General features: G+C 41.3%; 1 protein-coding gene across 1 annotated transcript in view; it reads right to left on the bottom strand.

Annotated features, from left to right (window-relative positions):
- The window catches only part of LOC309550555 (receptor-type tyrosine-protein phosphatase kappa-like), a 408,935-nt gene that overhangs the window by 20,858 nt on the left and 373,324 nt on the right, over positions 1 to 14,753 (bottom strand). Inside the window, exons 22-26 of the mRNA XM_082250907.1 lie at positions 9,109 to 9,206; positions 6,994 to 7,110; positions 4,736 to 4,890; positions 1,195 to 1,330; positions 257 to 406 (exon numbers count right to left, since the gene is read on the bottom strand). Coding sequence (XP_082107033.1) covers positions 257 to 406; positions 1,195 to 1,330; positions 4,736 to 4,890; positions 6,994 to 7,110; positions 9,109 to 9,206 — 656 coding nt within the window. The remainder of the gene's footprint in view (positions 1 to 256; positions 407 to 1,194; positions 1,331 to 4,735; positions 4,891 to 6,993; positions 7,111 to 9,108; positions 9,207 to 14,753) is intronic.

The raw sequence follows: 14,753 nt of genomic DNA, 5'->3' as shown, positions 1-14,753 counted from the left end.
CAAAATTGACGCTCTTTTTTTGTTTATAGCGCATGATCAAAAAAATGCACAGGTGATCAAATACCACCAAAAGAAAGCTCTGTTTGTGGGAAAAAAAGGACGTCAAATTCGTTTAGGTACAGCGATGTACGACCGCACAATTGTCCGTTAAAGTCACGCAGTGCCGAATCGCAAAATAGGCCCTGGTCAGGAAGGGGGTAAAATCTTCCGGGGCTTAAGTGGTTAATCACCTAAATGAACACAGTTGAGACATTACCTGGAACTCCTTGTCGTACCCGCTCATGTTGGTCCTGCCATCCCGTACTGACATGTGACCGATGTGTTTCTGGATGTCCGATACCGGAACGATGGTGTTCCCACAGAGGAGAGATTCCAGCAATGCGTCATAGAGGAAGATGTACTGCTCCTACCGGGAGAGGGGGAGAGGTATTATATTCTGACCATTGTCATCTGATGAGGTCACATGGAACAGTGAGACTGTGGGGGGAGGGGACATTAGAGCGTAAGCTCCTCTGGTGCAGAGACTGATGTGACTGTGGGGGGAGGGGACATTAGAGTGTAAGCTCCTCTGGTACAGAGACTGATGTGACTGTGGGGGGGAGGGGACATTAGAGCGTAAGCTCCTCTGGTACAGAGATTGATGTGACTGTGGGGGGGAGGGGACATTAGAGCGTAAGCTCCTCTGGTACAGAGACTGATGTGACTGTGGGGGGGAGGGGACATTAGAGCGTAAGCTCCTCTGGTACAGAGACTGATGTGACTGTGGGGGAGGGGACATTCGAGTGTAAGTTCCTCTGGTACAGAGACTGATGTGACTGTGGGGGGAGGGGACATTAGAGTGTAAGCTCCTCTGGTACAGAGACTGATGTGACTGTGGGAGAGGGGACATTAGAGTGTAAGCTCCTCTGGTACAGAGCCTGATGTGACTGTGGGGGAGGGGACATTAGAGTGTAAGCTCCTCTGGTACAGAGACTGATGTGACTGGCTCAGTGATCTCTGTACAGCGCTGCGGTATATGTCAGAGCTATATACTGTAAATAAGAAGTAAATCCATACCTATGTATTAGCTCTTGGTTGTCTATAAGGGAATATAGATAATTATGGGATGTTGGATGAGGTATTATGTGAAGGAAGGAACTCAGATGATAAAGTCAGTGGTGTGAGATAAAGGAGAACAATGGTAGATGAACAAACCTTTTCCTGCACCATCTTCACTCTCTTCTTCCGCATCTCTGACACACAATTAAAGACATTCACTTTCTTCACCGCATGCGCCATCTTCAGGAGAATATCCAGTGCGATAAGCGTGCCCGTTCTGCCAATCCCAGCACTGCAAACATGGAGGACCGGGTGTCAATGGGAAATATAAGGAGGAAGAGCCAGTCTGCGTTTTTTTTATGTATCTCCCCCATATGAATCCAGGCATACAAGACTCAGAGGGGGCTATTAATAAATAATTTGGTGTGCACATGCCCCAGCTTTCACACAACTGTCATGAACAATCCCCATAATATATGTATTTCCTATGATCATCAGCTCCATCTAGTGGCCATATAGTGATATGTTCTTGAAATACCACAATCGGAAAAATACCACATTATGGCCAGTAGATGGAGCTGCCGATCACAGGAAATGCATATTGTCACGTACCTGATCCGAAGCCAGAGTGTAGAGAGGGCTCCCCCTTGCGGCTAGGTGCAGAGCACCCCTGGAAGTGGAACAGGGAGTGCTGTGCCCGAAGTAGCATGGGTTGCCGGTTGGGATGACCAGATGAAAGCAGGAACCAACTTGTTGTGAAGTTTCAAGCAGGTCTGGAACACTTTGGCAAGCCAGGCAGTTACCAGGTACAAACAGGAACAAACTGGGAGAATATTGGAGCGAAGTCAGGAGCCAAGCCGAGGTCAAGTATTGGAGAAGACAACAGGAATCCAAGAGCAAGCCAAGGGGTCAGGAGCCAGGAGAAGCAAAGTCAAACAGTCCGGGTCGGCAACAGGAAGACAAGATCAGCAGGTTAACAAGGCACAGGGAACACGGGAGCCTGTTGATCATCCAGCAACTAGTTGTTGTGGCTGCTGGCTTTAAATAGGCCGTTTGGTGCACGCACATTCCTGACTGCGTTTGCCCGTGTTTGGGCGCGCATGCGCATTCGCGCCAGTGCGCAAATTCACTGATTAGCCAGGATGTTGGTAGTTCCTTGACACATATATTGGACACATTATTAGGATTATTCAGGGCAGCTGTGTGAAGGTTGAGACATTTTCCCAGTTATTTGTTTTTATAACAATACCCCAACGTGTGCAGATCACCCACTATACAGGGATTACTAAACTACGGCCCTCCAGCTGTTGCAGAACTACACATCCCATGAGGCATTGTAAAACTCTGACATTCACAGACATGAATGGGCATGATGGGAATTGTAGTTCCTGAACAACTGGAGGGCCATAGTTTGGAGACTCCTGCCCTATGATAATACCACTTTCATCATCCTACCATCACATGTATGCATTATATGATTGACAAGAGGTTAATAATAGGAGGTCTGACTCTCTTATGTATCTACTTAGTAATAAACACTTGGCAGGGCTTCAAGCTCTTCTTCTCTAACCCAAATTCAGTATATAAATGTCATATCGTTTCCACAAACATTGAGAATGATCCTTCTCTTGTTTTAAATATGTGCAAAACATCATTTTCTATCTATTTCCTATGTTCATCAGCTCCATCTAGTGGCCATAATGTAGTAGGATAGATATAGATATTGCAGCACTGGTAATAAAGGTTAAACAGGTGTAGTGAAAAATTGTACTTATAAATCAATACGTGCAAAGTAAAGAAAGCGCAAATATGTGTGCAAAATCGAGCAAAAAAGTGCAACGCATATAAAGTGCATGAGTGAAGTGACCTAAATGAATAGTCAAAAAAGTCCTAAATATACACCATAAAAATATTAAAATAATAAAAATTCATAGTCCGTCAAGTTTGTAAATATATGAATAAGGTCCAGAATTAATCCACGAAAAGTGCAATGTGCAGATAAATCCTCTTGGGAATAAAAAGGCCGTGATCTTAGGTGGATTACCACCACCGGTGAACCAAGTGAATTAAAGGCTTACCAGATATCTAGGACCCAACAGAGTATATACTCTTTTTGGGTCATTAACGTTTGGGGAAAATAAAGATATCACTATATTGCTGAAATCCTTTCAAAAAGGGAAAGCACCTTCAAAACCAGGCACGTCATCCATATGGTATAATTGGAACAGTAACTTCTGGTGACTACAGCTGGAAATCCTTCAACAAGGGGCCCAATGGGATGGAAAACGCACATAGTGTGTACCCATATAAAACCATGTAATAATAACGGTAAGAACACTTACAGAGAAATTGATGAAAAAAGCGCTTGTATATGAAACAGATGATCGCAACACTTGTAGCAGAGGCAACGCGTTTCGTCTAAAAAGACATCATCTGGGGTCATAATGTAGTACTTTCCATTATCCTATTCTGTGGGAATAACATTTGACCAGGAGAGAAAATAGCCTATATAACGGAACTTCAACCCACACTGTACTTGATGTTTTCCGTCAGTATACGGCTTCCTCCGAGTCGTGAACATAGATATCAAATCCCAGCCGCCCTCCATACAAAGCTAGCCAACAACTTAGCTTGTACTGGAATCTCCCTTTATTGAACAGTCACACAGAATTTATATACAGCATGGACCTCCCCCTCCTGATCAGATTACCACACACAGGTCAGGGGTTGCCTGATTACATTATCATATGCAGATTAAATTGTATACAGAAATGGAATTAACATATCTAAAGAACAACCAACACAAACAGTGTACTATTTTAACTCAGCAACTAACAGAGGACAATGATTCAATCAACCTGAGCCAATTAACTAGAAGACGTTCCATCCTCGAGCGACTGAAATACAATACACATTATCTCAATACACAAACAATAGGGAAAGCCTGTCTCTGACATTGAAGGACATGGAATACACATTATCTCAATACACAAACAATAGGGAAAGCCTGTCTATGACATTGAAGTACATGGATACACATTATCTTAATACACAAACAATAGGGAGAGCCTGTCTCTGACATTGAAGTACATGGAATACACATTATCTCAATACACAAACAATAGGGAGAGCCTGTCTCTGACATTGAAGGAAATGGAATACACATTATCTTAATACACAAAAAATAGGGAAAGACTTTCTCTGACATTAAAGGACATGGAATACACATTATCTCAATACACAAACAATAGGGAAAGCCTGTCTCTGACATTGAAGGACATGAAACAGAAGTCAATGCGATTAGCTCTTTCAATGGACATGTTCAGAATCAAACAGTAATAGTCCTCTTATATTTCTCGAGATACATGGCTGACAAATATTACTGTCCCACTTGAAGCAACCCAAACCATTAGGTATCTGTCTTTCACTCCCAGTGACGGTGAGTACCGTCACTGCTTAATAACATTTATTCTTGCTGTCTTTTGAATATGTAGTTTTTTGGCGATGACTACCTCTGCAAATTGCTTATAAATACGCCCCTATGAAGAGGTTTCAGTTACTCATTTTAAGTAGAACTTGAGGGAAAGGATGAGAACAGCACAATCCCTACTGAGCAGGAAGCACAGCCTGCATATATACTGAACAATATATCTGTCCCATGTACTTCTATGACTGCAAGCTATACCTAGCACCATACCTGCAGTGAACAATGATGGGTCCGGACCCTGGAGTGTTAGATTTGTTCATCAGCTCTATCAGCTGCACCAGGTCTGATGTGTTCCTGGGCACCCCATGGTCTGGCCAGCGCAAGTACTGCAGATGCTCCACCGTAATCTGCACTGTAGACTGCACCTGGACCGGAGAGATGTGCATTAGATAGTATTGTATCCATATCACAGGAGGATAAAATAAGGGATCTACTGAGAGAATGACAAGGTAATAAAATAGGGTTACGGAGGGGGGGGGGGATAAGACTCAAAAAACAAAGCCCTGTGTGTTGAAGAGGAAGTAAACCCTTGGTACAAAAATGAGAAAAATAAAAACCCGTAAAGACAAAGGCATAATGAGCTAGTATGCATCGCATACTAGCTCATTATGAAATACCTACCTTAAATGAAGCCCCCGCAGTGCCGTCTGCTCAGCGACAGGTGGGCCGACAAGTTTGGTCGTCCTGCTTCCTGGATCGCATCCTCCAGCCATCTGATTGGCCGAAGGCACGATTACATCACTCCTGCGCATGCCGTTCACGGCACAGGGCTTTGAAGGAATGGCACGGGTGGTCGTTCCTTCAGAGCGCATGCGCCGATGACATCACCGTCATAAGCATTGATCAGACAGGAGATAGAGAGATACAAAGTAACATTGTTTATAAACATTGATCAGACAGGAGATAGAGAGATAATAAGTAACATTGTTTATAAGCAGTGATCAGACGGGAGATAGAGAGATACAAAGTAACATTGTTTATAAATATTGTTTAGACGGGAGATAGAGAGATATAAAGTAACATTGTTTACAAACATTGATCAGACAGGAGATAGAGAGATACAAAGTAACATTGTTTATAAACATTGATCAGACGGGAGATAGAGATACAAAGTAACATTGTTTATAAACATTGATCAGACAGGAGATAGAGAGATACAAAGTAACTCTGTTTATAAACATTTATCAGACAGGAGATAGAGAGATACAAAGTAACATTGTTTATAAACATTGATCAGACATTGTTACTTTTGCATCCTCTCTTTTTCATTCATCTACAGATCAAAGAGCTGAGTTTCTATCTGAAAAAGTTAGTTAACACCTTCCCACCGGGCAGAATGATGGCCAGGAGGTGGCTTTACCGTTCTGAGTGGAGGTCATATGATCTCCTCTCAGAAAGGGCCGCTTGCATGGCCGCGGACACAGCCGATGACTGATCAGTGTACCGCCTCAATTCTGGTACCATGTGACCGTTGTGATCACATGGTACAGGCAGGGCCAATCACAGCCCATCTGTATCGTGTAATACACTGCTATCAGCAATAATAACTTGTAAAATTTTTTAAACAAAATCCTGATTGCTTCCCCAGAGCAGTACAATGTTACTATGGTAACATTATTAGGTTACTAGGTCAACAGTGGATCATTCAGAGATCCTCACTGAACTTCTGGAGAGAGTTTGCTGCACTGAAAGTAAAGGGGTTGAATAATTTTGCAGGCCCAATTTTTCAGTTTTTTATTTGTTAACAAAGTTTGAAATATCCAATAAATTTCGTTCCACTTCATGATTGTGTCCCACTTGTTGTTGATTCTTCACAAAAAATTACAGTTTTATATCTTTATCTTTGAAGCCTGAAATGTGGCAAAAGGTCGAAAAGTTCAAGGGGGCCGAATACTTTCGCAAGGCACTGTATATGATGTTTCATTACTGCAGTATGTAAACTTTTTTTTTTTTAATTTCTTAGGTTTCCAAAAAATTATGACAAAAAATTACAACTTCAAAAAACCCGCCATGCCTCTTACTAAATACCTCAGACTGTCCAATTTCCAAAAAGGGGTAATTTGGGGGGTATTTGTACACTCCTGGGGTTTTAGGGCCTAATGAAATGAGATTGGTCGTCAGTGCATCAGGATTAAAAAAAATAAATAAATTTTATTAAAAAAAATTTAATTTGAGTACAGCATGACCGTGCAATTGTCAGTAAAAGTAACACAGTGCCAAAAAGCAAAAAAGGGCCTGGTCAGGAAGGAAGGTAAATCTTCCGGAGCTGAAGTGGTTAAACTTTTTTTTTTTGTTTATTGTTTTGTTCATTAATATTTTTAAAGCCACATTTAAAAAAGCACAAAAGTTTTTTAATTTTGCCATACGTTGTTGCCTAATTTTAGTGCCATTTTCATGGGACAAATTATAGAATTTTTGGTTCTATTATATATTTTTTTTTTTCTTTTTCGCTAAAAAGAAATCATTACCTTTTTTAGACTGAAGCTGCGGATGGTGATGGCTGCAGTCTGGATGATTTTCTGGACGGTAACTGTGATGTCACCGTAGGTCTGACTTTCCTCTGGCCAGTAGCACTCACATTTTATCTGAGGAGATTCAACATTTAAATCTAAGATGAGTTGGGACATTTATAAATACTGTAAATCTGAACTGCAAACAGATATATTATTGTTATCATTATTATTAAAAATAGCAGCTATAGCCGCCAGCAGTGATCATTATATTCTGACCACTGGAATACCTCCCGCTATTAAAAACTCCACAGGAGGGATTCTCCCGTCAGCTCTGACTGTGTCGATGGGGAAATCAAGCAACCAGTGGTTGCAGGAAAAAAATTGTACGGCCTGCTTTACTGTCCAGCATGTTTCCAATCTAAAAGACAAGAACTCACTGCTCAAGGTGGTGTGATTGCCTGATGACTCACACCGGTGCATGCCCCGGCTAGCCTCCGTGAAAACTTGATAAAAGAAAAGGAATTGGCAGCACTCCAGGTTGAGTCAAAATCCAGATTTATTGACTGGACATCCAAATATGACAATCGTGACAAGGTAGACGCGTTTCACACACTGACTGTGTGCTTAATCATTACAAAGAAAAATGGATATAACATCTCAATATATACACACACAAAAATCCAATTATCAATTAAAAAACAGGTGATACAAATAAGGGGTAAACCATTTTCCTAATTACCGAGGACACTGATAGACCCATAAAACATCTATGTGAATGCTGTGACACAAATGTGTATGAAAAAATATGTAAATGCAAAAAATCTGATAAAATCTAAATATGTATAAACTATGTGTGAAAAGTAAATGTATTGTGATTAAAGATATGGATAAAATTACCATTGTTTAATAAAATGTTTCAATTATAAAATGAGAAAAAAAGCGCAAAAAAATGCACAAAAAATATACAAAAATACAAGGAATAGTGAATATATATTGATATCTGTACAATCCGATTATGTGAATATAAAACTATGAAATAGTTTGTTGTTAAATTTTCAATTTTAAAAAAATTGTCAAATATATAAATCTATTCGTGCATATTAGTTGTATGGGTCAGAAGAAAATCGATCGTATAACATACACAGACCAAACGATATATGTACAATAAAAACAATTATTTCGAAATAATTGTTTTTATCCTTCTCAGTCTCTAGGTCCACCATCTCATTATCATGGCCAATCATCTTAGCCTCATTGTCCACTATCTCAATTGAATGGTCATATAATTTTCATGGTCCATCATCTCAGCCAGAGGGTCCACCACCTCAGTTTCTTGGTCCACCATCCAATACTCACTGTTCACCATGTCATACTCATGATCCACTATCTCATATTTAGGGTCCACCATCTTATTATCATGGCCCATCATCTCAGCCTCAAGGTCCACTATCTCAGTTTTATGGTCTACCATCTCAGCTTTCAGGTCCACCATCTCAGCCCCAAGGTCCACTATCTTAGTCTAATGGTCTACTATGTCATCTCATACCCTTTCATCTCACTATCATGACCCATCATCTCAACCAGAGGGTCCACCATCTCAGTTTCTTGGCCCACCATTCAGTACTCACTATTTACCATGTCATACTCATGATTCATTATCCTATACTTAGGGCCCAGAAACCTATTATCATGGCCCATTATCTCAGTCTCATAACCCAACATCTTAGTCTTATGGTCCACAATTTTATCTTCATGAGCCCCCGTCTCATATTATTATACTTTTATCTCATCTTTACTGCCCAATATCTCATGTTCTCTTTCTACCATTTCACCTTCACTATTCACCACTTCACTATTTGTCCACCGGCTCACACTGACTACATTTTGTCTTATTTTCACTGCCCATTTATCTCACTTTTATTACTACTTCACCTTCACTGTGTGTAATTTTATTGGCCTTCTACAACCTGACCTGTCCTCCTGGCCATTTCACATTTACAGTCCATCACTATCCACTATTTTCTCTCTACTCCTCTAGCCATTGAAGATTCCTATCCTTTCAGCTTTATTATACTCTCATCATCTCACCTTCACTAATCGTCCTCTCTCCTTCACTGCTTATATTCTCACCTTGTTCTGCTCCTGCAATCCTGTCAGCATCACAATGACGGGACTGTTCTCCTGCCACACCATGCTCCAGAAGTCTGCCAGAGTCTCAGGAAGGGGACCTGAAAGAAGGGTGAATCCTAAATAAATGATTGTAGTACATTCTACAGGAACTCTGCAGACAAGAGTCTTTATACTGTTCTGTTGCTATAGATGAAGCACCCCCCTAGGAAAATCCAGTGTTTGGCTCCTTCTGTAGTTAGCAGTGTTTGCTCTTGTCTGTTCAGGATTTCACAGGCTGGAAGTTTTGTTGTTCCCCTTGCTTCTGGAAGAAGCTTCCAGAATATGGGGCTGGGAAAGTCAAATGATCAGCCTAAATATTTGGCATGTCCTAGCCAATCCCTGGAGAGGAGTGTTCAGAAGGTGGCTGGGGAGGTAATAAATGGTTGGGCCCTGGAGGCCATTGCCTCTGAGGCAGCTTGTGGACTGTGTTGTGGTTCTGTGAGGTCTTAGCAGCGGCAGAGCTAAGGATCTGGAGATAAGCTGGAACTGGCTGCAGGACTTCACTAAATGGATCTGGCCTGGAGAATGATTGTCTTACTCACTGGGCCATGTCTGGAGGAAGCTGGAAGGTGGCAGCTGTCCTGGAGACTTGTGAGAAATGTCCCTGAATGTATTCCTCTGCTACATCTTGGGAGAGGATCAGACGCCAACAGAGGACTCTTTAGGTGGGTAATTGTTTCAGTGTGTTTTTGGAGAGGAAGCCAGTGTTATAATCTTTATTTCTTGGCTCAAGTACAAGGTCCCAATATTCCTTGAGTTGCTGTTGCAACCAACATACTATACATGCTGTATAGTGTGGGCAATATTTGCCTCTTGCGGTAAACTAATGTCCTACCCTCGTGGCATCAGTCGTCACATCCTTAGGTTTGGTTGCTGTGAGAGGTTGAAAAATAGCAAAGAAGCCTTTGAAATTTAAGCGTAAACCCTATACTATAAGGAATATTGCCTCTCCAATTGGATCCAACATTCCATTTATGAATATTATCCAAACTAAATCCTCCTGAAGAAGCTGGACAAACAGCGAAACATGTCGAGGAATTGTTTGTGGTAATGTTTCAAAAAGATGGATAATTGTTTTCATTAATGTTTTTATACATTTGTCTAAAATAAAAATTGATGAATTTTATTATGGTCTGTTTTTGAATCGTTGGCACCTTAAAAGCCCTAAAAACCCTTGGAATAATTCTGAATGGATTCCTGTTGATTGCGTGCTTTTGGAGACGAAAGTGCCAGTGGTAGCTGTGGACTGAAATTGCTCTCATAGGGTCTCAGAGTTCTGGCCATTCCCCTGTTCTCAGCAAAATCCTGGACTGTGAGCCTGGAGAAAAGAGCCCCTGTTACTGTGCAGTGTGCTGGAGATTGCACTGGGTTCCAACAGTTGTGCATTGGCGCAAGGTAACCCGATGCCAAAGAAACATACCTCGTGGTCTACAGCTGTGAGGCCTTAGACCAGGGGTCTTAAAACTATGGCCCTCCAGTTGTTCAGGAACTACAACTCCTAGTCATGTCTGTGATTGTCAGAATTTTACAATGCCTCATTGGGATGTGTAGTTCCGCAACAGCTGGAGGGCCGTAGTTTGAGGACCCCTGCCTTAGACTGTCCAACATCTACAATAACTTAAAGATAAGAATGTCCTCTCAGTGCTGTTGCTGATCATTTTTGGGTATCCCATGCCCTAAGCCCGCTCCTGTATAAAAGTTCTTCAAGCAATAAATATTAAAAAGGCATCCCCCAGACTAGAGTTATTGAAGATGGAATGAGTCCATTGGTGCTTGGCTGGATGATCAGAAGAACCAGCTAATACCAACGGCCCTTTCTGGGGCAGCGCAACATAAAAATGTGTCCAGTGCACAATAGACATGTGCGGTTCGTTTTGTTCCGAAAAAATATTCGGACAAAATTCTCGATATTAAGAGATCTGGATATATCCATATCCCCGAATTACAGTAGAAAGAAATTTTACCGAATTCTCTGAAAAATTAAACAAAATTCGTCCAAATTTCAGAAATTCGAATTGAAATTAAACTCGAAATTTATATTGAATTCTATTCGAATTCGATCTGTAAACATATTGTTTAAATCAAAGACTGTGTGTGTTATTAGAGTACCATTTAAAAAAAATAATGCTGTTTTTGTTAAGCTAAAGGTGATTTACGACCACCCGCCGTAGATGTACTGCGGCAGACAGCCGCTCCCAGGCAAATCACCGTACATGTACGGCGCTCGCGAGCACGAGGCTGGGGGGGAGCGGGGCAGCCTGATTGAGTCGCCTGACACCCGCGATCGCTCCCCGCTGAGAGAGAAGGACGGTCGGATGTTGTAAACACAGCTGACCGTTCTTTTCTCTGGAATGATCACAGAGTGCCTGTGATCCTTCTATATAGGATCACATGCAGTGCTGTATTTTGGCCTAGTCCAACAAGGCCCAGGCCTAGGGCGGCACTTTGCAGGGGGGCAGCAAAAAATCCGCCCCCCCTCCACCTGAGACTCTATTGGCCACTGGTTGCTAGAGCTGCCTCTTTTATTCCCCCCTCTCTCTCGCTCTCATCCCCCCACTCTCTCAAATTCCCCCTCCTCTCTCTCTCTTTCATCCTCCTCTCTCTCACCCCCCCTCTCTCTGACCACTGGTTGCTAGAGCCACCTCTCTCATTCCCTTCTTTCTCTCACCCCCCTCTCTCACACCCTCCCCTCTCTCTCTCACCCCTCCTCTCTCTCATCCCCTATCTCTCTCTCTCTCATTCTCCCGCTCTCTCACTCATCCCCCCTCTCACTCTCCCATCCCCCCTCTCGCTCTCCCACCCCCCCCTCTCGCTCTCTCATCCCCCCTCTCGCTCTCTCATCTCCCCTCTCGCTCTCTCACCCCCCCCTCGCTCTCTCATCACCCCCCTCGCTCTCTCATCGCCCCTCTCTCTCTCACCCCCCCTCTCTCACTCATCCCCCCCTCTCTCCCCTCTCGTGAGATCTCAGGGGTTAATGCTGGGACTTGTAGTCCTTCAATTTTGGAGGGAGCCACATCCATTAAAAAAGGAGTGGGGCAAATTTACATAGGAGGGGGAGGGGGCACCCAATTTTAGTCTTGCCTAGGGCAGCACAAAACCAAAATACACCACTGATCACATGTCTCTATGGTCATTTCACAAGCGATGCCCCCCCCCCACAGTTATAATCACTCCCCTAGGCTCACATTCAACCCCTTGATCACCCATAATGTTAACCCCTTCCCTGCCAGTGTCATTATTACAGTAACAGTGCATATTCTTAGCACTGATTACTGTAGTAATCTCACTGGTCCCCCCAAAAGTGTCATAAATGTCAGTCAGGGGTCTGATCTGTCCGCCGCAATGTCGCAGTCCCGCTAAAAATCGCAGATCGCCGCCATTACTAATAAAAAAAAACAATAAAAATGACAAATCTTTCCTGTAGTTAGTAGATGCGATAACTTTTGCGCTAACCAATCAAAATACGCTTATTGCAATTTTTTTTTTCTTACCAAAAATATGTAGCAGAAAACAAATTGGCCTAAAATGTTAAAACATTTAAATTTTTTTTTTTTTTTCTGGAATGTCATATAGCAGAATGTGAAAAATTGTTTTTATTTTTCAGAATTGTCGCTCTTTTTTTTGTTTATAGAGCAAAAAATAAAAATCGCACAGGTGATCGAAAAACACCAAAAGAAAGCTCTGTTTGTGGGGGAAAAAGGACATCAATTTTATTTGGGTACAGCGTCGCACGACCGCGCAATTGTCCGTTAAACAAAGCAGTGCTGAATCGCAAAATAGGGCCTGGTCAGAAAGGGGGCAAAACCTTCCGGTCTTAAAGTGGTTAAAGAGTCATTGTAATCATTTTATGAATATTTTTCTTTTGTTTTTCATGTTGCAAGTGTAAAATTGATAAAAAGAAACCAGTAAAACATAAATATTTAAAAGCATTTGTACTTGACATAATTTTTTCTCGGCTGGCTAAAACTTCTGCACAGTATTGTACATAGTAAAATGATAAAAGTAAGATGCTACTTTTATTAATTAGAAAACTTTGCATATTTTGAATAAACAGGATCAATGTGTATAAATAACAATCAGATATTTGGTTACTCGGCTGCCACATTCAAATAGAAAATAAATCAAACATTTTTTATTTGACCGATTTGAAATTTATCGATTCAAATGTTTGGAATCGAGAAAAAAATAGTTACGTTCAAAGAAAATTTGAAAAATACATAGAATGAAGTCCGAATAGGAATCCTGAAGAGGAATTGTACGAACCAATCAAATTTAACAAAACTAAATACACTAAATAAACGAGATTAACAAATCTAAACGAAACAAAACAAATTTTTTTCGTCATGCACATGTCTAGTAAACAAAACACTGGGCTGTACAGATCTTTCCTATTTAAGTGATGGAGAATATATGAGTTTAACATATAGAGCCTTATCTGGTGCACAGTATAATATACAGAGCCTTATCTGGTGCACAGTATAATATGCAGAGTCTTATCTGGTGCACAGTATAATATACAGAGCCTTATCTGGTGTATAGTATAATATACAGAGCCTTATCTGGTGTACAGTATAATATACAGAGCCTTATCTGGTGCACAGTATAATATACAGAGCCTTATCTGGTGCACAGTATAATATACAGAGCCTTATCTGGTGCACAGTATAATATACAGAGCCTTATCTGGTGCACAGTATAATATACAGAGCCTTATCTGGTGCACAGTATAATATACAGAGCCTTATCTGGTGCACAGTATAATATACAGAGCCTCATCTGGTGCACAGTATAATATACAGAGCCTTATCTGGTGCCCAGTATAATATACAGAGTCTTATCTGGTGCACAGTATAATATACAGAGCCTTATCTGGTGCACAGTATAATATACAGAGCCTTATCTGGTACACAGTATAATATACAGAGCCTTATCTGGTGCACAGTATAATATACAGAGCCTTATCTGGTGCACGGTATAATATACAGAGTCTTATCTGGTGCACAGTATAATATACAGAGCCTTATCTGGTGCACAGTATAATATACAGAGCCTTATCTGGTACACAGTATAATATACAGAGCCTTATCTGGTGCACAGTATAATATACAGAGCCTTATCTGGTGCACAGTATAATATACAGAGCCTTATCTGGTGCACAGTATAATATACAGAGCCTTATCTGGTGCACAGTATAATATACAGAGCCTTATCTGGTGCACAGTATAATATACAGAGCCTTATCTGGTGCACAGTATAATATGCAGAGTCTTATCTGGTGCACAGTATAATATACAGAGCCTTATCTGGTGTATAGTATAATATACAGAGCCTTATCTGGTGTACAGTATAATATACAGAGCCTTATCTGGTGCACAGTATAATATACAGAGCCTTATCTGGTGCACAGTATAATATACAGAGCCTTATCTGGTGCACAGTATAATATACAGAGCCTTATCTGGTGCACAGTATAATATACAGAGCCTTATCTGGTGCACAGTATAATATACAGAGCCTTATCTGGTGCACAGTATAATATACAGAGCCTCATCTGGTGCACAGTATAATATACAGAGCCTTATCTGGTGCCCAGTATAATATACAGA

This window comes from Pelophylax lessonae (assembly GCF_965119305.1).
Source record: "Pelophylax lessonae genome assembly, chromosome: 1".
NCBI classification, from domain to species: domain Eukaryota; kingdom Metazoa; phylum Chordata; class Amphibia; order Anura; family Ranidae; genus Pelophylax; species Pelophylax lessonae.
The sequence above is the reverse complement of the archived record's forward strand: the minus strand, read 5'-3'. Positions and strand labels throughout refer to the sequence as shown.